Source organism: Pyxicephalus adspersus, chromosome 5 (assembly GCF_032062135.1).
Source record: "Pyxicephalus adspersus chromosome 5, UCB_Pads_2.0, whole genome shotgun sequence".
Classification (NCBI taxonomy): domain Eukaryota; kingdom Metazoa; phylum Chordata; class Amphibia; order Anura; family Pyxicephalidae; genus Pyxicephalus; species Pyxicephalus adspersus.
In genome coordinates, this window is record NC_092862.1 from 108,959,556 (window position 1) to 108,984,919 (window position 25,364).

The 25,364-nt window shown below is 39.2% G+C and overlaps 1 protein-coding gene across 1 annotated transcript; it reads right to left on the reverse strand.

The window, feature by feature from the left end:
* Positions 1–1,757: 1,757 nt before the first annotated feature.
* On the reverse strand, positions 1,758–25,031 carry UBE2E1 (ubiquitin conjugating enzyme E2 E1). The gene is made up of 5 exons (XM_072412411.1): positions 24,674–25,031; positions 16,767–16,817; positions 5,860–5,992; positions 3,359–3,506; positions 1,758–2,483 (listed from the first exon to the last, which is right to left on the reverse strand). Exons 1-5 carry the CDS (start codon positions 24,838–24,840, stop codon positions 2,386–2,388), a joined length of 597 nt encoding a protein of 198 aa, XP_072268512.1. The 5' UTR covers positions 24,841–25,031; the 3' UTR covers positions 1,758–2,385.
* Between the last annotated feature and the right edge of the window lie 333 nt (positions 25,032–25,364).

Sequence of the window (25,364 nt, forward strand, 5' to 3'; positions counted from 1 at the left end):
AGCGTACTTTGGTTTGGAGGGAGGAAAACATAAAAAAGTGCAGAAAATGATTGGCTGCTTGGCTAAAATTATCTCAAATGCTTAAAAAATTGCAACCAAAACCTGAAAGAAGTAGAAGAAAACTACCATTCGAATGGATAGAAGAATGGACACAATGGCAAAGACTCAGCCAAAGTTCGGGAAAAATCAGGTTGTAAGTTACCTGTGAGTACTGGTACAATTAGAAGCTTATGTGAAGTTAAACTATCAGCAAGAGGTGGACTGACGAAAACAAAATTTATTTTTTGGTCTAGGGGCCGCAAACACTTTGCCAGATGACCCCCCCAAAACACTGAATTTAAGCCACAGTACACTCTGAAGACAAGCCGCACGATATGGGGATATTTCTCATACTGTGATATTAGGACTGATTATCGCATAGAAGGGATCATGCATTAGTTTAACTACCGTACATCAAAAATACTATGAAGAGGTCATGTTGCCCTATGGCAAAAAGGAAATGCCCCTGAAATGGGCGTTTTAACAATGACCCAAACACACCAGTAAATGAGCAACGTCTTGTTGAGAGATTGGCATTATGGAGTGGTCAACCCAATCTTCGGACCTTAACCCAAAAGAAAACTTGTGGGGTGACATAAAAAATTCTGTTACTGAGGCAAAACCAAGAAATGCAGAATTGTGGAATGTAGTCCAATCATCCTGGGCTGCAATACCTGTTCACAGGTGCCAGGGTATAGGTGGTATTTGGTCCAAACAACTGTATCGCTGGTCCTGTTGCTAAAAATGGGCAGAAGGCCAATACATATGTACTGTCATTAAGATACAAGCAAAATCGATGGGCACTATGACACTGTGGCCTCGTTGCTTTAATCAGCTTGTATGCTTGTTCCAAGTGAGAAACTCCCTGGCAGCCTATTATTACTATTTCCGTGTTGGTTATAGGTACTTTAGCTTATTTGAACAGAACACAGAAAAAAATGTACAAACCATTGCAAAATCTTCAAGAAGCTTGAAGTTTAAACAAGCTTCAAGTATTGCTAAGTTTTCCTAAAACCTGCTACCAGCTTGTTTAAAACTTTAGACAGAACCCCTTTTAAAATCCAAGTCTATCATTCCCCAACTGAAGTTGAATGGGTTTACATCCCCAAACCTCACGGCAGCATGGTGGCTCAGAAGTTATCACCCTGGTCTTTGCAGAGCTGGGTACCAGGTTCAAATCTCGGCCAGGACCCTAACCACATGGAGCCCGCTGGCTCTCCTCGTGCTTGCGCAAGTTTCTCCCAGGTACTCTGGCTTTCTCCCACATTCAAAACAAATGCAGTTATGTTAATGGCTTCCCTCCAAAATTGATCTTGGGACTGCATTAAAGACATATGACTATAGTAGGGACATTAGATTGTAAGCCCCCTTGAGGGACAGCTAGCGACATGACTATGGACTTTGTAAAACACTGCGGCACTATATGAAATACTATAATACTAATACCTAAGCTGAAAGATGCTTTAGGGCATTAAAGTGGCTACAAGGCCTAAGCAAAGACCGTACAAGCTTCACATTATATATTTTTTCAGCTGCAAATTCCTCTGCTATTATCTTTATCACTAATTTTAAAGAAGAATGCAAGCTAGGAGTTATGGCTTTGGTGTATGCATACTAAGTATTGAAAGTCCAGGAAGGTGGCACCATTTTTGCAACAGCACTATAAGAATGGGTGGCATATTTTTTTCTCCAAACCATTCAGAAAACACAGCACAAACTTGTATTTTCCACTTTTATTAGCACAGTAACAAATGCAGACCTTATTAGCCTACAACATATAACCAATCCACGGAGTAATTCTTATCCACTTTTACATTTAAACAGCTTAAGGTATTTTACTACAGGTTCTGTTACCACCTCTTTCACCAACATACAAAAAGAAAAGAAAATAATAGAACATGTAAAATGTTTAATACAGCTAACCAGGCTCCTTTAAAGTGGAGACATGGTTCCATTTGTCTCACATTCTGCAATTCATCTCTCACACACAAATACTCATTCAATACTTGAACAAGGACAACACAGAGGTATACAGTATAAGCAGTGTAAATGTACAAAATTAAATTGCTTGAATAGTTTACATAATCACATCCAAAACCAAAAATAAGGGGAAAAACATTTTTACATTCTTTGTATTCCTCATTAGATCAAAATTCAGAGGCTTCTGAAATCCAGTCCATTACTGCAGAAAGATACCTTAAGTTACAATAACAAAATTCTCTGGAAATAAAAGACTGAATAAAATCTTTTATAGAAATAACCTATTCTTTGCAGACTCCCACCCTCCATTGCCCAATGAACAAGCAGCTCTTGCTATCACAGACAGACTGGTGTGCCAAATTGTATTTATGTAGCATATCTCTTGGTCCACTGTCTGGCCATTCTGTCATGCTCTGCTCTGTTGGTCATGTACTGGGTTGCGATGCTTCCGACAAGAGGGTCAGCTATGGGGGAAAAAAAATAAATACATTTATTAAAGGTGTTGTAGCATTTGGAAAAGTCATAGCCTTCCCTTTGTATGAGGACCTGAAGTACCCAGGTAACAAAAGTCACAATCAGTGATTCTAGACTTTACCTGTGCAAGAATATGTGCACTTTTATTAATCACTCACCTAACCTAGTTACTTACCAAGATCCAAAAAGTTGTTCCAAGCCTTCCCTCCTCCCTGTTCAGTACAGCCCTTTTAAGGGCAGTTTCCTAAAGTAGAGGAGCCCAAGAGAAGATTATGGAGCTGTACTGCACAGGCAAAGGAAGAAAGGAAACCTGTAGTGAGGGAAGCTGGACCAAAAGCTGGACTGATGCCGTTCGCATCTTGGCAAGTACAAAACTATGGATGTGGAGGAGACTGGGTTGGGTAAGGAGGATAAGTGGATGTTTAAAAATGTGTCCTCCAGGTTACAGAGAACCAAATAACTCACTAAGTTCTGTGCAGTCACATTCACAGCAGATAGCCATGCATTTCCTCATTCCCCACAAGTGAATAGTTTTATGTGAGTGGGGACAAATGTTTGCTACTCTGGAAGGAAGGATTAAAGTGAACCTCTTGTTTTGTCCTACATAGGTAATCTAAGGTTCATTTTAAGCTAGATCAATCATTATTTCCCATAGGAGCCAATGTGAGAAGAGCTAAAAACAGCATAGATTATAGATTGTCGGGTATGTTATAAATATGTAATACAATTTCTAACAAAGAAACTGGTAAAGGTTTATATGAATGTTACAACATGTTTAGTCTGGAAGTTAAAACAAATAAGCTAATTCCAAAAAGAAGAATGTGGCATTTGTGGCGAAGCACGGATTTCTTGGGAGAAATCTTACCAGGGTTGCAGTCTGTGAGCAGTGAACAGATGGAGAGGAGAACTTTAGAAATGGTTAATGCTGGGCTCCAGTTATCTTTCAGGATATCGAGACAGATGACTCCTTGGCTGTTAATGTTACAATGGTAGATTCTCGTCCGAAATGTCACCTATATACAAAGGCAGCAAAGAAAGATATAAGTTCAGGTTCTCTCAAAAAATTTGAAATAGGGTTTTTTGTACAATGTCAAATGCAGATGTACTCACATGCTTTTTGCTGCCCTAAAATCACTGAAATGTGCAATGAACAACATTTTATACCATTACAATGGCACCTTTTGCAGAGTGAGATATATTGGACAGCATGTTAACAGGACTACCAACTAGAAATAGGGTCATGGGCAGCAAATTTGTGTCATAAATTGCAGAAAAACTTCATTCTGGCCATGCTTACAGCATATGGGGTCGCTTACCCTCGAAATGCTAGTGTTGCCAAGTTGACACCAGTGCCAGAAGCACCCATAATGTACAGGTGAGGATCAGAATTACACCATGGAGTAAAAGAAGAAAGTGACCTTATCTGATTTGACGTGGGTGAGCACATGCATCATTTACCAGTGGATGGCTGATGGAAACAGTGTGATTTAAAGGATATTCTGCTAACATGCTGGTGTCAGATACTGCGGGGGACCTTCAGAGGTCTTGCAGAATATATGCTTTGACATATTAGGAGTGTTTTGGTGTTACAAAAGGGGACCAACACAGTATTATTTGGGTGGCTGTATTGGTTTTGCTGATCAGTGTATAAGAAAAGCAGTCCTAACATAAAGAAATGCTTAGGTATATGAACCCTATAAAACAGAGAAAGTAGTTTACTTACACATCAGCTCAGAGATTTGAGTAATAGTAATAATGAGTAAGGTAATACATAACTGAGTAGAGTAATAGGAGAAAAAAAACAAAGCTTGGCTTTGTTACCCCACAGACATCATAGATGTGAAACTTTCATAGACAGACCACACAAGCCTAATATTTACATAGCTGGAGAAGAAAGGTATGAGGGCCAGGACAAACTTTAATACATCAAGTGTGTAAATTAGGTTCAGGAGGGCAATCTTTAATATGAAGTGGAAATCAGGAACACAAATGACATCATACAGGAAAAAACATCAAAAGTAATGTTAGAAATCTGTGCCAGGCATCCACTGCTTCTCTTGTTAAAATATTTTCTATCAGTTGTGAGCTGGCCACTTTAGTGAGTTGGTGAACTTTACAATATTATTAGGATAAACAGGGTCTATGATCAGATGAAAAATTAGGACAGATTGAATTTAATATGAAATCACTGTTGTGACAAGAAATAGATAACTTCTCCAATTTTTCTAAATGATAGGATCAGTATTTTTGTATTTTTAACAAACTTCTGCCCTCTTGTGGCTAATCTGATAAATTACAATTGTGACCTAGTTATTGCTTTCTGGTGCAACTTTCCATGCACATACAGTTCCCATATACATATATTAAACTCCCAGCAAGTGCAACTATTTACCAAATTTTAAAATCTACAAAACAGCAGCAAGCAAGGACTTGGAAAACCTTTCTAAAACCTTTGTTATGAACAGAGTAGAAAATGTTTCACATGGAAAACAAATATTCTATTGTGTGATTCTTGTGAACAAATATAACAATGTTTGCAGAAATAAGCCAAGAACAGACTGACAAATCCACTAACAGATATTTCTATGTTGGGAGGACATGGTTATGATCAGTAGGCCAACATGAAAACTTTATTAGCTGGAATCCATTTACAATGGGACACCAGCAGTGCGTGGGATCTTAGAAAGCTGCTCAGACAGAGACTGCAAGGTAACGGCTATTATCTTTATACCCAGAAATAGGGAGATTTCAGAATATCACCTACCAGTGTCTAAATGAACTCTTGCAAAACGTTTCAGTGCAGATTTGGTGCTTGCGTTGATTACATTGGTTTGACAAAAGTCTAAGATCATTCAGGAATCACTGACAGGCGTATTTGACCTGATTCAAGAAGGCATTTCCATGTACTCATTTGGCATACAGAAGTAACCCCCTATAAGTGTTTTCAGTCAGGGCCAACAGGCCAACAGGGAGGGCCAACAGGTACTGCAGAATCTTAAGTGTGTTTCCACCTGCTTAATCAAACCAATGTTGCTGTGTTTCTCCTTTCTATTTAGCCCTATGAAATGCAGCATAGCACAGGTGTGAACATGTGCAAATCACCCTGGTAAAGAACCTATGGCTGACACGTTATACAATGTGTATTTCACAAAGACTACTCACACAACAACTAATCTGATTCACACATGGCCTATGTGGTTACTGTGGTGTTATAGTAGCGGTTCTCATTTAAGACAACTGCATCAATAGCAAATATGGTCAGACAGTAATAGAGAAGTTTCCTCCATTGTTACCTCCATTTAAACCTGAACACATTACCACATGGAGGTCCTAATACTACAGTGACAAATGGAAGTAATACCTTACCTTAGGGGGTTTGAATGGGTATTCAGGTGTGAATGTGATGTCCAGGAAGAAAACCCCTCCTTCGTACACAGAACCAGGTGGACCCAAAATAGTGGACCGCCATTCATAAATATTGTCTCCTTTTGGACCAGCACTGTATATGGAAAGAACATAATATAAATTTGTTAAAAGCATATTTGATAAACCCTGAACTACAGCAAGTACAAATCTACCTGAAAATATCTGGGATTGAATGGACTGATTAAACAGCGGCTGGATTTTAGAACAGAACAGACAATGCTAGCCATACACAACCAAGAATTTCACACTAAAAATCAAAATATTGTATTTACAATAAATGTTTGAGCAAGTTTTTTTTTTAAAGCATATTTCATTTTAAACCATTTTTTGTGCCAATCAAATATTGAATTACATATAAAAGTGATCATAATACCAAATGCCAAATTAGGTGGATGGTACGTTAAAAAATTGTAGTATATTGCAAGGATTGAAATGACAGATGATGTGAAAAAGTTTGATAGTTTATGCCTAGCAAGGAACAGCACAGAAGAGCAGAATCTGCAAACAAATGAATATTTATAGCTGCCTAGATGGCAGCATCATGCAAATGATCCTGATCATAAAACATAGCAGTGATATAGCTGTAACATCTACCGGGTGTCTTCTATTTGCAGTTTGTCATTTTTAAATGACTAACTGCATAAATATACAATCTGAGTTAAAGAACTGATCACCAGGCATCACATGACCATTCTATTTATGTGCCAAGTCAGTTATTGTGCTGGCAACAGTTCCACTTTATGTGATTTAAACCCATCAATGAATGCATCTGTGGGTGTAGGCCTATACATATGATAACTTCTTACATCTCCCAGATACTCCAGAGGTGACAAGTCGGCCACCCCTGCACACCTGTGGTGGTTGTCCACTCCTTGTTTGTATAATTGATTTTATTATTTTTTTATGAATGCACAGGATGAGCTGGAACAATGAAAGGTCTCTCTGTGTAGCCCACAACGTTGTTTGAAGTATGCCATTGAAGTTTTTTTTTCCCTAGACTTGTGTGTGTGATGGCCTTATTTATGTCCTGAAGAACACCTAACTGAACAGAAACTGGCTGGGAAATACCTAAATCATGACTGACCCTTGGCAATTTTTTAAAAATCATTTTTAAAAAATACAAAGAAAAACTAGGGGGTTTGCCTATAGTGTAGCATGATCATTTACCTTAATGCATATACACAGTGTACTGTAGCACACCACAATACAAAACGTGGACTGCTCTGTGTATTACAGTAGGTACAGTGTCAAAATGTTGCAGGAAGTATATTTCATGGGTTGATATGAGTTAACAACTATTTAAATGAATGGGCTGTACAAAATGACATTTTTCAAAGTGTATGTGTTGTAGTGTGAATATAATGATTTATACTATTCCAAGACAACACCAATATTTGGGTTACAGTATTTTGCACATCGTTGTTTGCATCACAAAGAACCCTGTAAAAGTGGCAACTAGGATACTGCTTGCACGATGATAAAAATCAAATGGAAAAAAAAAAAAATAAGCAGAAGACCAATAGCTGGATGTGTTTTTAAAAAGGAAGGTGATGGGACATAAGCTGTAAAAGAACTGCTCACTAGTCAACACAAAGCATCACATCGTAAAACCTGCAAGGAGACAGATGGGAATTCCATGCTGACATTTGATAATGTATTTATCCATTTCCACTCTTATGATTTTCTTAGCACGTTTCAAAATACACAGAGCTTGCAGCAAGCCTGAAACTTGAGACCGGTGGCAAGGTCACAATTCAGACAAGGCCCAGTACCCTGCAGTCACCGAAGCACACCATCTCCTCCACATTCATATAAGACGCTGTAAAATGTTCTGTGATCAGAATTCCACTGACTTAGGGCTGCTTAAGTTTCAAGCTACTTATACTGAAAAAATAAAATCCCAACTAGTAAGACCATTGTGAACCATTATGGAAAAAAGGAAAGGTTACCTGCTAAAGTTCTCTTAATCTGTTTTTAATTCAGATCCAACTACACCACACTTTGCCAATACAAGCTAATGACATTATAATCTTGGAACAAAGAAAAGCAAAGCAAAATGCCAGCTTGCATGGCCACTGAAGTGTCTGAATTTACAATCATCATATGGGGCCTGGTCTGTGACTGTGTTGCCCAATTTAGTTTAATGTATGTAAAGACCTTCAATGGTAATGTCCTGTGCATATGACAGGAATATATTTCAGCTATTCCTTTCTACAGAAGGATGTATGTCTCCCAAGGGTATGTGCAAATTAGGCAAAAAGCCTTAAGACAACAACCCAACCTTGACCAGCCTTGCCAGGAACCGGCTGCAGCTTTTACTTCACTGTCACCACACTGAGAATAGGTAAAAATAATACCATTTTGTGCTTACATCTAACAACCAGATTGTTTGCAGACCGTGACAAATTACTTTTAGCATGATCTGATGTATCTGAACATAATAATTTAGCAGTGAACAATGGCCCTTGAATTACTGCTGTCATTCCTAGTGTATGGTGCAATCAGTCTCATACATTAGCATGCTGAACTCACATGTTTGTGTATGTGGGTGACGGGAGCAAAAGTATTAAAGGGTATCAAACCCCCCCGAAAAAAAATGAAATATATTACAGCTTACCAGTACCTAAAACATTTTTTTAGACCATCTTACTTTTTACCAGGTGACTGCAAATAACACATTTCTTTGTGGTTGTGTTTATTGCTCCATTGTGCCCAAGGTGATACAAACCTTTCATCATTTCTTAACACTATAGTTGTAACACATCATAGTTTACAGCGTAAAGGTCTGACTGTTTCTGCTGTCTGTTTAGGTCACAGAAAGTGACAAGGACACTGCTATTCTGGCAAGATCAACAGGTATTTTCGGTACCTGCTGAAAATGTTCCATCCAAAGAATAAAAACGAATGAAGCCATCACACATAAGAACTGGCAAGCTGCAATACCTTACATTTTTTTTATTAGGATAAGTTTTGTTCACACACTCGATTTTTGTTGGTGTGTACAAGTGTCTCCTAATGTCATGCAAGAGGTCATTACTGATCTAACAAGTTGAATCTTTAAAGTTGGATGCCTCTGGAAATTCTATTGTTGCCTGCACAGCATGGAGGCCTCCCGCTCCTACCTCTCCCTCCTCTTCCCACAGAACAGGCTGCTCAACAGAAAGCCAACCCCCCCCCCCCTCCCAAATTGTTATAGAAGTGTAAATAATATAATTGGATGTGTGTACCTAGCTTTAGAAACACACTAAAACACACCTTAAATTACCTAATTGTCACATCCATAGAAAAGTGACATGAGCATGCCAGTGAGTAAATGGGTCTTATTTTTTATGTATAGTGTATGAATGATTCTCACATTTCACTTTTACATGCAGGTTTTAGAACAAGGGCAGGCTGGTGTAAATCTATTTTTCAAAATAAAAAAATGGAATACGCCCAGCTAATCAAAGTCAGATCTTGGTTTACTCCGCTCAAATGGTAATTTCTGCCTAAAAAGTAAATCAAGAGTGAACAAATAAACAAAGTTAAAAGCGTGTTATCTTTTGTGATCATTTCCAGCGACAGATGAATGAATGAGTGCTGTACACACAGCGCTGCTCTGTTCAATAGAGAAGGATGAATGTGTGCCTGGCATCCCACTGTGCTCTCCTACCATGGAGTGAACACCCGTCGTATCCAATCTGTCATTTAACAATCTGCCAAGATGGATTGATGAATGACCGTACACATGTACTTTAGTTCCAATTATAATGAAGCATGCACCCCAATAAAAAAAGAACGTCTAGCGCAGCTACCAGACAACACGTGTGAAACCTTGTATGTCTGGACCACATCTAGTCCTACATTTTTATAAATATAGCATAAAATATCTAGGTAAATCAGAAATAAAAACCCAGTTTGATTACTTGAATGACCTAGAGGGTTGCAGAGATTTAGGAATCCGAATATTCCCAGACATCAAAACATTCATATTCAAAGCGTGTGTTTAGTCAATGGATACATAAGCAGAAAGAAAAGATGTATGCAGATGTTGCAGTTTATTACAGAAACCATGTCTTAAATTACAAGCACTTCTCCCTAATTTGCCATAAATCCAATGTAATAAACTGTGAAAAGGATCTCATAAGGTGCCTTTTTTTAAGGCCCTAAAGCAACTCACTAACAAAATAAAAAAAGTTAAAACAGATACCTGTAACAAAAGTAAATGTTTACCTCCCAAACACTCCCAAAGAAGTCCCCAGATGTTTCTGTACAGACCAACACTTCTGGGATTGTTAGTCCTCTGGGTCACAACTTGTTCTGCTGACCTCCATGTCTCTACAAGGCACAGCAGCACGGGTTGGCAGGTGAAGCCACAGAGCTCGGAGGGGGGCGAAGGATAAATCCTTAATTCTTGTTGTATAGCAGTCCAGGCCACAGGAGTGGCAAGTATACATTCTACAGAAGCTGCTGTTATTTTACCTTTTTCCAAAAAATAAACAAACACTTTATATGTCTGCCAATTTCTCAGTGCCTCAAAGATGCTTTGTCAAAGTTCTGTTTGACACATTTAACATGTATTTTCATTTTTTTTTGCTCTGGTGGTAGTAGCCAGTAGTAGTTTATTAAAAGTGTATCTAAACCCAAAAAGCAAAAATTATGTATAATTTATAATTATATAACGTATTTAAATTGCTTCTTACTAATCTTTAGTTGTGGTTTCTGCTTCAGTTTCTATTTTATTATCAACAAGTATATCAATGTAAATATCATGGAAAGCATTTTGTTTAATCAGGTAATTAACTGAAAAAAAAAACTGATCTTGATAGAAATCCAATACGGTCTTGCGGCATCTGAAGTGATATTGCAAGCATTCTGTAATTTACAGATGTGTCACCTTCCACCACTCCATGGGACATCAGGACACAGGTATGACAATTCTACTTCACCAAAGATACAATGCAGTATGTGAGCAATGTCACCTAAGGACAGAAAGTGTTACTGGCTGTATCCATAAATCCACCATATGTAAGGATTGGTGCTCTGCAATAGATTGTATTTCTGTTCTCTGGTTTACATATACCTAAGCATTGGCCAATGTTAAGAATAAAATTATGAAGAGGCATGTATGCCCCAACCTATAAAGCCATCAGTATCCGCTCCACAATCAAATTTAAATGTGAGCACATTAGGCATGTTGATTAAGAGCTGTAAATGACCTCCTTTCCAAATCACACTGATAGCTTTCTAATTATATTTAGATCAGTCCTGAAGCAACCGAACATGGCGACTGCTCTTTCTAGCGTCCCCCTAGGTTTCATTAGAAATCACATTTCAGGGATATACATGGCTGTTAATTTGCTGTTGATCTTCACACAATTGCCTTTTGTTGCTTCAGTCTGGCACTCAATGTGACAATAACAATGATAGCAAATCCAGTAATGACACTACAGCAGGAGTCCCTGGAGCAAAGGCCATGAACACAAGGCAATAAACTGCTGCTGGATGTATTCAAATACCACTGGAATTCCTCACCTAATGTACTGATGTAATCCGAGCTATATTAAAATATGAGCAGCAGAAGGGGAAATGTACAGCCAATGTATTGACTAGCATAATGATTTTACGTTGGGCTCAATACACAATGCACAAAGTGCACAAATAGAACTCCATGTGACAAAACATGTTCCAGTACAGTACAGGAAAAGGATACACAATGTTAAATCAAGTGGCTTTATCATTTTTTTTCTAAACCAGGTTAGAATATGAAAGCAAAAGCACAATTGAGTGCTATAAGCAGGAAGAAAAAGACTGTGTTGTTTTTTCATTTCTTTACCACTGTTGTGAGCTCTAGGTATGTGCATTATTTAAAAAAGAAAAAATGAGTTTGTCAAATTTGTGTATTTTAAACAAACATGAACCCCCCCCCCCCCTCCTTTTATTAAGTCTTAAGTTTTTTTTAACTATTTTTTTGACGACTTGTATAGAGCATTGAATGGTTAGAACTACAGGTCAGGTTTTTACTGCAGTCTGATGTCACTGAAAAAAGACTAAATCCTAACTTCTTCTAAAATGTACTAAAAATTGAGCATCTATGTAACCAATACCTTATTTCTTCTAATATATATAAATTTAACATATCTCATGATCATTACTAAACAACAAACTGTTCACTGAAAATATACCATTCTTTCTTTTTAAAGTTACAAGACTCGTTCCAAAACACATGACACACCGGATGGATTTATTATACCACATACGTCATGATTTAGAGGCTAGTCAAGAGTCCAAAACAGCCTGTAGTACAAAAAAATGTTAAAGCACCCATGGTAATGTGAGTTTTTCCTTAACACAGATACAAATCAGTCAAAGTGGATGACTATCCAGTAATAGCTCTGCACTCCCCAGTCACAAACTGACACACATGCTGAGCAGAGCAGTATTCCCAATGTCTTCCTGGAAAGCAATAAGAAATAGACTTGGCAGCAAATACTGGGGACATACACATACCCACATGAAGCTTGTTAAATCTCATTTACTATGTTCTAGAAGAATATTCACCCTAACATGCTTCAAAGAAGTCTAGAGATTCATTCTCACAACACAAATCCCTGACAGAGCTTTATAAACAACATTTACAAACTGGGGTTTCATTGATGAGGTACCATTTTGTTAGTCCAAGCTAAGCGGAGTAGATGCTCTAATGAAGTTTCTAACCCGAGTTTGCTAGTTAACAATTTATAATTCAAAAAGCTTTAGGCAGAATTCCGAGAACACAAAAAATATATTTAAAGTTAAATGGAGATGAGGGGGGGTAAAGACCCCCCCCCCCCCAAAAAAAAAAAACAAAAAACAAAAAACAAAAAACCTTTTAGTACAAATTCCTTTATAGTGAAGATGAAAAGATTAGGCTTTGAGAACTTCTCCATCTCAGATATACCCACCACCTATTTTTAGATATACACAAATCAGCTTGATGTAAATAATGGATGGGGCTGCAACATTTACCCAGTCTCATAGAAGGCATGAAAGCTCAATGCACAGCAATGATACCCAACTCCATGCGTGCTGCAAAGCGGCTATAATCACTCAAAATTGAAACTTGGCTTATTGTTGGAATAGCACTTGGAATGGTTTGATGGATTATGAAATTAACTACGTACACCTAAATACTCTTCCCCACAATGCGAATTTGAGCCAGCCAACAATGAAAACAATGCATTACCAAAGTGGTTGATACTTCATTAAAATGTATTCACTAAAGGAATGCACTCCCTGTCTTCATGTAAAGTATATACAAACTCTAGTCATGTAGTTGAATATTAAAGCATTTAGTATACAATTTACAAGGATTCAGAGCAATCCACTGGTGGGCAACAACCAAAGTTAAAAACATTGTGTACTAATTTGTAAAAAACAAAAAGGAGGATATAAAGGTTGAGCATACGTGATTTTATTTCCCAAAAGTTTGATAAATAACACAATTATGTATTTATTCATGTTTTTATACTTTTTTTAAAATTGTATTATTATTTATACTGCAATTACCTATCACACAGATCTCTGCTACTCATTTCTGTAGATGCTTGTGAAATAGAATGGGTAAAATGTACCGGGCCTTGCTCTCCATCAGATTGGTTAAATTTGATAAGTATGTGGTCAGATGGTTACAGGATTACTGACACAGCCACTCTGGTGGCTGATCCCCAAATAAAAGAATTATAAAAAAAATTCAAAAAAAAAAAAATATAAAAGTTAGGGAATTACTGGAGTAATGCCTGAAACGTATGTGGCAAAAGAACTGCAATGTAGTTCACCTCCAAAGTGTGTTTCTTAGGCATCTTTCCTTTGCTTTATCCTGAATATCATTAACCATGTCTAGTTTCACACATTGGTACCTAGACTCTTTGGTTTCTTATTATTAAACAGGATTTATATAGCGCCAACATATTACACAGCGCTGTACATTAAATAGGGATTGAAAATGACAGACTAATACAGACAGTGATACAGGAGGAGAGGACCCTGCCCTGAAGAGCTTACAATCTAGTAGTACAATCTAGTTTCTTCCCTTGGCTTCATCCTGAACATCCCACATTGATGCATATCCTGACCTTAGCGTGTTCTGACTATATTACTGCCTCACAATCCTGTATCACAAACTAGCCCTGCCATTGTGAATTGTCACAACCAGGACACCAAGAGGTTTGGACTGACAACCACCAACTGAGAATCTTTGGAATGTAACGGATGTGCTGGAAAGGACACACAATGGTCTGACTCTCCCATACAATATCTTACCAAAAAGTAAAGCAACTCTGCATGTAAATAATATTGTGGCTCTGCATACATTTATTGACACAATACCATGGCGAATGCATGCCTTATAAAAAAAAAAAAGTTGAAGGTGGTTCAATTAAAGTAAAGTGTTTTTTAGGCAGAAAGCTTATGTTCCTATCATGTAATACAGTTTGGAGTAGACAAACACCAAAACCATAACCAGATACGATCTGCCACATGGACTTCATTAAAAACACTCAGTCATCTGTAAATATTTTCAGCCAGAATACTCAACTATTAAATGCCACACAGTGGTCAGAAGGTTTGCTCCCATGCTTCAGTACTGGTCAATGATTCAATGTGTATGTTCTTCCCATGTTTGCATTAGTTTCCCACATATAAAAAAACATGTAGTTAGGTTAATTTTCATCCTTTTATATTGACCTTAGACTGCATTATTGACTAGGATCATTAGATTGTAAGCCCTCCTTTTTTTTTAAATGGTGGCCTGAGGTTCTTGATGATGATGGGGTGTGTGTATATATATATATATTATACACACACAATCATTGTCGAAATCATTGTTAAAAAAACCTTTATAAATGTTTGCACAGAATTTTATTTTGTATGGTAATAAAGCTCTTATTGTATCGCACACAAACACAATAAGTCACATACAATAGTAAGGCTACGTACACATGTCGAATGGTTCTCGTCCAACAATCGGCTCAGGGTCGATATCGGACGAGAATCTGGCCTGTGTAGAGCGCCCATCGTCCAAACGACCGTCCTGGCAGATTCACGGACGATGGAGGACGAATGATCGTGATGAAAGCAAAGGGGGAGAGTGCGCAGCAGGGTGCCGCTCCGTCGCCCCCTCCCCTGCATAGAGCAGAACCGTGCTGTATGTACATCACTCGTTCATGCATCGTGCAGTGCTTAGTCGCTGGAAAGGATCGTGAAAGATCCTTTCCAACGACAATTATTGCACGTGTGTACCCAGCCTTAGGCTATTAAAGCTGTGCAGGTAAATACCATTATTTACTGCCAGGTTCCTTTGCTTTAAATAGAGCTTTTCACTGGTTGCATTTTAGGCACTCATTGCAGTGTTTTTTTCTGCATTAAAACACAAATACATCATTATTGTGTTCAAAGAAGAAGGCCGATCTAGAAAAAAATAAAAGGAAGAGCATGTAGCGGTGTACATTACTAATCTTTACATGACCTTATTAGAGAAAAGCCCCACCAGTAAGCATTATTTGCATCAAAATGGACTATGTAATATAACATCAGCATGTCACAGCAAAAATGTCTTTTGGAAACTCATATTTCTTGAAAAATTGGTCAAAGTCAAATGACTGGAAAAGAGAACCATCCATTCTTAATCACATATGGTAAAAATAACTCTGACGCAATTGTAGTTGGCAGGATGATTTACAGAAAACAAATGCCAATGAGCAAAGTATTAAAAGTCAACCAAAGCCAGTGTTCTTTTTAGTTATGAAAACATTGATGTGGAAATGTTTTGGTGAATGAAAGGTTTTGCTCCTGTGGTAAAAAAAAAAAAAGAAGCTTACAAAGGAAAAGTAAAATCATCACTCAAGAACATGCTGTAGCCAGCTTACGTGATTGGCTGAACAAAATGACACAGATCCTTTCTGTCACAGTGAAGATTGCAGCCGACAAGGACACGGCACGGTTGTTTGAAACCCTGGCTTACCATAACACATAATAAACACAACCCACAGCATGGATCCAACCTGCCTCATTGAAACCCTAGCTTTTCTTTTTTTTTTTTTGCACAAAGACAGTGGGGCTTCCAGATGAAGGAAATGTGACAGTGGTCAGACCTGATCCAATGATGTCTTCCACTAACATACAATGGACCTCTGCAGCAGAAAGGCAGAGAATAAACAGGTGATGATACCTTGCTGGGGGTAAGGTTACTTGTCAACAGTAAAACTCACCCTTTTTCCTTAAGAAATGCCCAAAAACTGATCAATTAAAGTAAACCAATTTCCAAACTCCCAGCACTCCAAAGACAAATATGATATCACTAAAAACATAAAAGTAGTACAAAAGTAGTCCTTTTCATGGAGCAGATATAGCAGGGATGAATAAACTCTGTGGTCCTTGAATGTTAGTTACTATCAATTCTTGGTCCCACTGGTAAATTAGCCCAAACCTAAACCCGCCTGACTATTAGGATTTGTTTCAGTGTGCTACTTGCATTTCTTGTTGCTATACACTCACTGGCAGAAGACAAACCGAATATGGGTAAGTCTACCTGAACTGCAGAGTCTCCTTGAAACAAACTAAACAACCACCCTTCCAAATCTGCCTCCATACATACCCGACCAAAATAATTGGCAAACCTATAAAACAATAATAAGCAAAATTGTGTCAACACTATTGTGCCAGGGTAATTATAACCACCAACCTATTTTCATGCAAAATATTTTGTTTTTCTTTGTTTAATATTGCTTTGAGAAGTGAAAAAAAATGATCAGTTTCAAAGGCGGCAGCAATACCATACCACAAAGCAATGTCACACAAGACAGAAGAATAAATACTTCAGAGACACTAACCTGCAGTTTGGGGGAGGATCCAGAGTGATATCAGCCAGTTCTTTTTGAATCCTGCAAAAATACAAAACGTACAATTTAGAAATAGGAAACATTGATTTCTTTCCATCAATAGATCCTGGAGTTCCTTGTGAATGCTGTGGGTACAACACCACCAAATGATGGCGTCATACTTTGGTAATTATGCAAGTCCATTGTACAGGTCCTGAATGCCCATTTACATTGCACACTTTACATGCATTTTTTGGGCTTCTGTAATAGCATTTATTGTAAATAGCACATCAATACACTGTGACACAAGGTACTGTACCACTCTACTTTATCAGATCTGTCTTTGATTACTTTTTGACAGTTGATTTAAATTAACAGGCTGGTTTAACATAGCACATTGTATGTATTAAATTCATCATAGTTATTCTCTTTTGGGGTAGAACTAAGTGGATTAAAAGAAAAAGCAACTTCCGAGTCCCTGCATTTTGTTTCAATACAGATAGTTTGCAGTGAAATGTGACAAGTCTACGCAAAGTTAAAAATAAATATAAATAATAAAAAATCTAACAAGGAAAGCAAGACCTTCTCCTTACAAGGGCAGCAGGTGCACAGAAACTCAGGCACAGAAATATCTGCCAAAATCCCTAAGAGGTGTAAAACTTTTTGCTGCCTTTACTTTCCATTATCTACCGAAAACCTGAAATGTCAGTTTCGTAAAGAGACAGTAAAACATTTGATATAGTGCAGATTACCAGTTCTTAGATATGGAAAACATGTTATAGTTTTACCTTTTCACAAGGTTTTCTATTTTCCCCTCTAATTTAAACCCTGTGTTCCTGCTAGTAGCACATTTCTAGTCCTAGAGTGATAAAGCTAACTCACTGTACTGCATCTATGGAGAAACAGCCTCATCACCCTGGGACAGGAAGAGTACTAAGATTACTTGCTACATTTTTATCTGGTAAATCTAACATTGGTGGGGCTTTGAAGTATGTGATGAGTGCAACAAATACCTGTTTATGCTGTTAGGGTCAACTTCATGAGCACTCACTACTTTTTGACTACCTTAGCCCTTATCAAGTCTAAGGAGTTCACTTCTGCAGCCTAGAGAACACCTCCCCTAGAGTTAAGCTGGGTACATACGTGCAATAATTGTATTTGGAAAGGATCCTGAAACGACTAAGGAGTGCACGATGCATGAACGAGTGCTGTACATACAACGGCGTTCTGCTCTATGGAGAGAGGAGGGGGAGAACGACGGAGCGACACCCTGCTGCACGCTCTCCTCCTTTACTTCCACTACGATCATTAGTTGTCCATTGTCTGTGGATCCACCAGGACGGTCATTCAGATGATGGGCGCTGTACACACGCCAGATTCTCATCCAATACAGGCCCCGAGCCGATTATCAGACAAGAAGCATTGGATGTGTGTACATAGCTTAAGGTAACTTGAGGGTGTTGAGAAAAGCATTAACAGTAAGTGTGAGAATGGCACTCCTTTAGTTATTCTTCCACCAGGACTGTATATCATTCCTTTTAAACATAGTATGGTTTTAATAATATAAAACACACACATCTGGTCTTATTTGGTTCTATACAAATATAAAAATTAACTGGCAGCTGAATTTATATGCAATTATTGACCTTTCTTATAAACCATTTTGACGTTATCCACTCCTGCCTTATCAAATTTCTGATTTGTCCTTTACTGTGATGCCTGACCTCTTTGTCATAAGTCTCATAGAAAAATGGGGCCAAGCTCAACTTTTACAGGGAAGTTTAGATTAGCCCACTGCTGTAGCTGATCATTTTCACCAAAAGTAACCTTTGCTCAAGCAGTTGTGGTTTACTGTATGCTGAGCTTGATATACCCAGCTCTTATGACAAATTTACTTCAGCCTAGGCTTCTCTTACACATTTCCCAGCTTTCAAAATCTTTCCCTAAGATCCACTTTAAACTTTTTTCATGCTACCTCTAATTACCATCTTCCCCTGGCTGCAGACATAATCCTACAGTCCTGAAGAGATTGGCAGGACCTGGCTGTCACAGGAAGGAAATCAGGCCTTTGGACACATGGACTGCAAACAACTGCTTGTCTTCACTTCCACACAGTGCCACATTAAGGATTACGGTGGCCTAATGGTGAAATAACCTGGATCTCAGAGGTGTGGATAAGGCATTTATATAACTTTTTTACCCTCCAGAACTGACATCAAACTGCTATAACACTTATGCATATTTATAAAGGAGGTCACACCAGGAAAAAGTGTTAAGGTCATCCAATGTGGACACCACTATATACTTACCAACACATTAGGAGATGGAGGACAGTTCCTCCTCACCATTTCCATCACTCATCTCACATTTGTCAAAAAGTGCAAAGTCAGGAGTATTTGGAGAGGTCTAGTCAGGCTGCAGTAACATATCAGGTTGTACAAATATTACAGGAGTGCTGCTGAATTTACCTGCAGGGAAATTTACATTTTTGTCTACTTTTGTGCCTTGGGAGAATGCTCAAACAACAAAACAACATCCAATAGCTTGAAAAAAGTAGGTATTTTCTGCAGACATTACATACATTCATATAACTTTACAGGTCCTTTTTGTCGACTTGGTTCCTTCCATGGATCTAATTTATTAAAGCCCCCCCCCCAAGGCTGGAGTGGATACACTTTCATTAGTGAAGCTGGGTGATCCAACAAATCTGGAATAGATTTGATCCAGGATTGAAATAATTTGCTAACAAATAGGAAAAGGAAAATCATTCCAGGTTTGTTGCATTACCTAGCTTCACTGATGAAAGTGTACCCTCTCCAACGTTGGAGAGCTTTAATAAATCAAGCCCTATGACATGGCTAGTTTACCACTTTGCTTGACAAGACTGCAAAAGCATCATTTGCATTTTTTGACTTTAAAACTTCTCTAAATAGGCACTTGCTTGCTAAGATGGCTCTGCTATTCTATTTAGGGTCACATTAGAAAGGAAGCAAGCTGTAACACTTTTTTTGTATTATTTCCAGTAGGAGATCATTGTACTTTTGTTTACATGGACGCACCACACCCAAAGTACCAGGATATTCAACAGGGCTACAGTAGAATTTAGGCAGTATATCGTGTAGACGCAGTGATGAGTTAAGGTACTAGGAGATGTCAAACGCTGTGAAGTAGTATGGTAAAGCGGTGACAAGTTTATTTTAAAAGGCAGTCAGACAAAAGCTAGTGGGTTTTACAAGCACTGTAACAGTCATTAAAAGAAAGTATTTCTTTCAGTATTCCCTTATAATTCTTTACATTATTTATAGAATAGGTCTTGAATAACCCATACAGCATCAATATACCCAGCTTTGCATGCCTTGACATGAGTAGCCAATCTATATAACCGTAGCATTTTATTTTTACATACTGTAGACCATTTGTGTCAATTATACCATAACATGATGTTTGCCCTCTTAAAAAGGGACACATTCCTTTTTTTGGAAATCTTGTAAAATGTACAGTTTTTATTGGAAAGCTCCTATATATAAAATATTTGACTAATAGAATCATAAACAAACTGATGATTCGATTCACTTTTACTGCTAAAAGCAATACTGATGAGGGTATTAGAAAAATGACAGAATAAACAAGTGTAGGATCTGCATTGACATGCTTACAGCAAGGAAGCTGCCACATCAATGAACGTTATTCTGGCAGTATACAGTACACGCTGCTGCAAACTTTAGGAACTTTAACTTCTTTGGATGCATTCTCCTATATTCAGGTACTGATATGTACACACCAAGCACTATTCATTATATATATTACAGTATTCAGTATTTTGCACAAGGAACATAAAAGGGACAGTCTATTGGACATATACAGATAAGCATTTTAACCATTGCGTAGCTTCATGGGACATTTATGTATAATTTTTACATTCATTACAGAGCATAATTGACTGTAACATTTAAACATAGAGCAGCAAAACTTGGCATGACCTCTTGCTTTATAATAGAATAAATTCTATTTGCCAATTACTCTACCCAGGCACAACTGTAAAAATCATCTACAGCTTGTTGCAGCTCTGCATTTGACACATGAAAAGGGTGCCAGTTACTACATTTCAATAAGAATGGAAATTCAATAAATTATAATTACAGTAGATTTGTGTGAAGTTTTAGGAACATTTCGGTGGGTTTTGGGTTTATTTATAGGTTCTGTAACTGACAGAAACCTATTTAGTTTCCAATACCTGGCCAGTCAGATGTACATTTATACTATAATTGAAGCTCTGTAAATCTGGGCTGCTATAGTGTGGATGAACAAATGATCCTTTATTGGATGTATTTCTTCAAATGACAAAGATCTCATGGTAACTAATTCTAAATTAACAGGTGGTCAAGCTACCCAAAACACAATATAATGGGTGCATGCATTTCGATAGAACATCATCTTGATGGAAACACTGATGTTTCTTGGAAAGGGTGAGAAGCCAGACAACCTTCTGAAATTGTTATCCACCAGCATGTGTGTCAGCACTGAACCCGATTGCCTCCCTCTTTCACAGTCAAACACTAACACTTGGTCAATCCTTGTGTTTTTGGACCCACAGGGAAAATAAGGACCCTGAAGACTAACCAATATCATCAGACCATGGAATCCCACTGGAGTTTTAATACCAGGGTATAGATTACAAACGTCCAACAAAAATTAAGTTAAACTACTGACACAAGCAAGGAAAAACAAGAATTCAACACAATATAAGGTGGTAATTATACACATTTACCACAATAGTCTCATGATTAGAAAGAACATGGTTTTTAATATTTTTCACACTCAGAATCATTATCAACATAGAAATCCGGCCCCATGCCATTATAACAATATCAAATCCTTAGAGAAAGGAAAAGATTCAATAGAAGGTCAGCACTACACTACAGGTGTGTCAACTTTTAGGACTGCACATTGCAATGTATAGGTTTAAGTGGCTGTAAACAGTTTTGCAAGACATGAAGTTTGCAGAAGTGCTGTGTGTCAAACAATTACCATGTTTTCTTTTTTCGTAAAATATTATTTTCTCCTTTGTTTTTTTACAGGTGTGAACAGGAAGGGATATTAGAGATAGGAGTGTGCCATGCTTGTTCAATGTGCGTCAACCCAAACGCTTGTAATCTCTCTCTGGAAATCATGTGACAGGGGTACAAAGCAGCAGGACTGGGATACAGTTGTCACCCCGTAACAGGAAGTCCTTCAATAAAGATCATCATGGCTAGTATCATAAAAACATTGCATATATACAAAGACCGAAAGCAGCTTTAGAAACAACAATATTATCTTAAGTTTCAATGTGTCTCTGAACATGATAAGGAATTTGAACCATCCGGGAAAAGGTGACTGAAATACTATATGGTGCCAATATGATATTTTAGTTATTTGTATTTATTATCTATGCATTCATACTGCACTGAGATTATCCACATCACTCTACAGGGTTCATAGTCACCAAGTCTCTCAGAGGAGCTCACAATCTAATGCCCTGCCAACAGTCCTACATAATCAACATATTAAGCCATTTAACCTACCAATATGATTTTGGGAAGAATCAAGAGAGACAATCAACACCAACATGGGAAGAACATACAAACTCCATGCATATAATGTCCTAGTGCTGGCTAATATACCCCCTAAGGAGATCCTGTCATCAGTCTTTTCATTTCAGCAATTGTCTCCATATGTACTTTATGCATGTGTAAAAATGGAACACTGTATGCATGTGGATGGGATAGCAGCAACCTCAGACCTGTCACTTAAAGAGGAACTAAACTCAAGAGTGCCTAAAACAAAAAAAAAATACACTTTCCTTCGATTCCGCAGCGCAGTCGATCGGTATGGAGGTCTCTTCCATCGGGTCCCTCGTGGTCCCGGCATTTATCTTCAGGCCGGCACCATCTTCTCCTCTTCTTCCTACGTCACCTGACCCGGTGCGAGATCAGGTGACGTAGGTTGAAAAAAAAAAACTTGCCGACCTCACTGCGCAAGCGTGACATCGGCACATTTTTCTCTTTTCACGAAAAGGCGCATGTGCAGAGGGAGCACCCGAGACATGGTGACGTAGGTAACCCGGGAGGCTTTGTGCTTCCATTCTCCATAACCAAGGCAATCAAGAATTAGGGGGTGGTCCTGTACCCTTTTTTTTTTTTTTTTTATAAAAAAAGGGTGTTGCATTTAAAAAATACCTAAACAGAATTGTCTGCCCTTGTCCGGTGTTCTACCCTTTACGCTTTAAATGACACTTATTATTTCACCCAAATTTTCCTGTTACGATTTAAATCCTTATCAGAGTCAAAATAATATTAAGAGTTATTTTTATGGAAAATTAGGGTTTTCACTCCCAATGTTTGGCGGGTGACAGGGTCTCTTTAGGAGACTATCAAGGTTCAGTATCATCATCCTGGAAACTGTCATTCAGCATACAATGTATTCTTATGAATTGCTTGACCCTGAACAATTACTGAGGCCACCATAACCTCAGGGCTTTTCCTGCACCGGAGCTGCATGTGACATTATGAACAACAATCAGTTCTGCAGATTTGGGATGTCCAGGGACGGTGAAGTGAAAATGTTGGGGATGTCACCATTGTAATGTATGCAATGCCTGGTTCAACATAACACAAAGCGAATTGATGTGTACTCTGCCATTTACCTTACATATGAGTGTGAGCAGATCTGCTGAAGGACACAAAGCCTGAGCATCTGGGGCCGTGCTGGTCACACATTCTATTTCCAAATAACTGTGTGAAAATGAATGGCTCATCAGAGAACCGTTCACCATATGTAGTGATTGGCAAAGGTATGTAACTTGATGCAATTATGATATGCAGTAGCCGGCTGACGCTGCATCAACGCATCACCATCATTTCTCTGGATGCCCCTTGGGTCTGTGGACACCCCGGTGTTCTCGCTCCTTTACTTGTCATTGCAAAGGGTCTCCCCTCTCACTATTAGGTCCTTGTGGCACCATCCAGGGGTCCTTCCCACCCAGGGTCCCTGTAACCCAGCCCCCTCACAACTGGGTCCCTTCAGAACTACACAGGTGCTCTTTCCTCCACCCCCCAGGTTCCCTTTAGGGCCACACAAGGGTTCATTCTTGTCTCCTGCCCAATGGTCCTTTTACTTAGCCCCCACTGCCTTCAGCACTACCACAGAGGGGCTCTTCACTCTCCAAGGTCCCTTTCCCCTTCCTATCCAGGTCCCTTCAGAACCACACTCTTCCCTCTCCCGACAAACCGGAGGGGGCACAACATGGCCGCCGCTCCCGTTCGTACACCTTCCTGTCTGGGCCCTGGCCAAGTGCCCGGGCTGCTCTGCCTGCTCACGTGACCAGCCTTCGCCTCACGGGGACCCCAAAAAGCTAACATGCAAATGAGACGCTGTGGGTGGCGTCCTGGAATGCAAATGAGCCTAGAGTCGCAGCACCCATTCGTTGCCGAATAGAAAGGGTTAAACCAAGCCAAAAAATATGGGGGTGTTGGAGGGGGGGGGGGGGGCTGTCGGGTTGGCTAGCAGGCGAGACTTAAAGGCGCAGCCCCCGTCTTCTCAGCCTTTTGTTGTCCAGCCAGCAGCCCCCTATTGTCCCGGTAACACCCCGAGCTGGAGTCACCTCAGCGATAAGAGCAGCCATGGCCGGGGTACAGCTCAGCCTTTGTTTGCAGCAGGCCACACACACATACAGCCGGGTTAACCTCTCCCTTGCTGGGCGGGCCCGGGAGCTCCATGCCAAGGACAGAGCGGGGGGGGGGGGGCGAGTAAGGCCTGGCACCTTCACCTGGCAGGACACAGGAATCCCCCCAGACATCCACATAGAAGGCTCCCTGTCATCATGCAGGGCGATCCTGCCAGCTGATCAGCACTTCCTAGCACACAAAGCACTGCATTACCTCTTGGCGCTGGTGGACAGGAGTTTGGAGTTCTTGCTCATGCTGACTTTGCTCTCCTTCTTCTTGCTGCTGCTGGTGAGGTTGTTGGCCAGGTCCCTGTCTATCTGCTGGCTGGAGGAGGTGGATGAAGAGGAGCTGGTGCTGGCCCTGGAATCGTCATCCGACATAGCGAGATCACACACACAAGCCTGCACCAAGCCACAGAGAGAGAGAGAGAGGGAGGAGGAGGAGGAGATGGGTGACCAGATGTAATATCCTTCCCCCACCCCAAACACAACAAGGAATGACTGCAAGCCCAACGTGCCTCCCCGCTAATAAAGTGCACCGAGGGGCTATTTCCTGGCACAGTGATCAGCACACACTTCCATGCACACAATGCACACAGCCAGCAGCTTCACTCCCTATCAGACAGGGGGGAGGGGGATTTAAATGGAAGGGGAGATCCAAAAAGGTTACAAGGGTTCTGGCAGGAATGAAAGTGGCTTTAAACTATTTAGTCTGTGTATGTGGAAGACACACATTCTAACACTGTACAGCTGTGCAAGTTTGATCACAGCCAGCAATACAAAAAATGATATACATTTGTGGAAGTGAAAACATGTTATATACTTTTTGTACCCACAAATATAAGGATCAAGGAAGAATTGCATTTGGATTGGTCAGTTGTTGCACAGATAGGATATTTAGGCAG

Coding starts and splice junctions, on each gene's coding strand:
- UBE2E1 (XM_072412411.1), bottom strand. CDS start 24,840: ATGTCGGATGACGATTCCAGGGCCAGCACCAGCTCCTCTTCATCCACC. Junction 16,818..24,673: donor CTGTCCACCAGCGCCAAGAG/GTAATGCAGTGC, acceptor GTATTTTTGCAG/GATTCAAAAAGAACTGGCTG. Junction 3,507..5,859: donor ACCCATTCAAACCCCCTAAG/GTAAGGTATTAC, acceptor CTTTGTATATAG/GTGACATTTCGGACGAGAAT.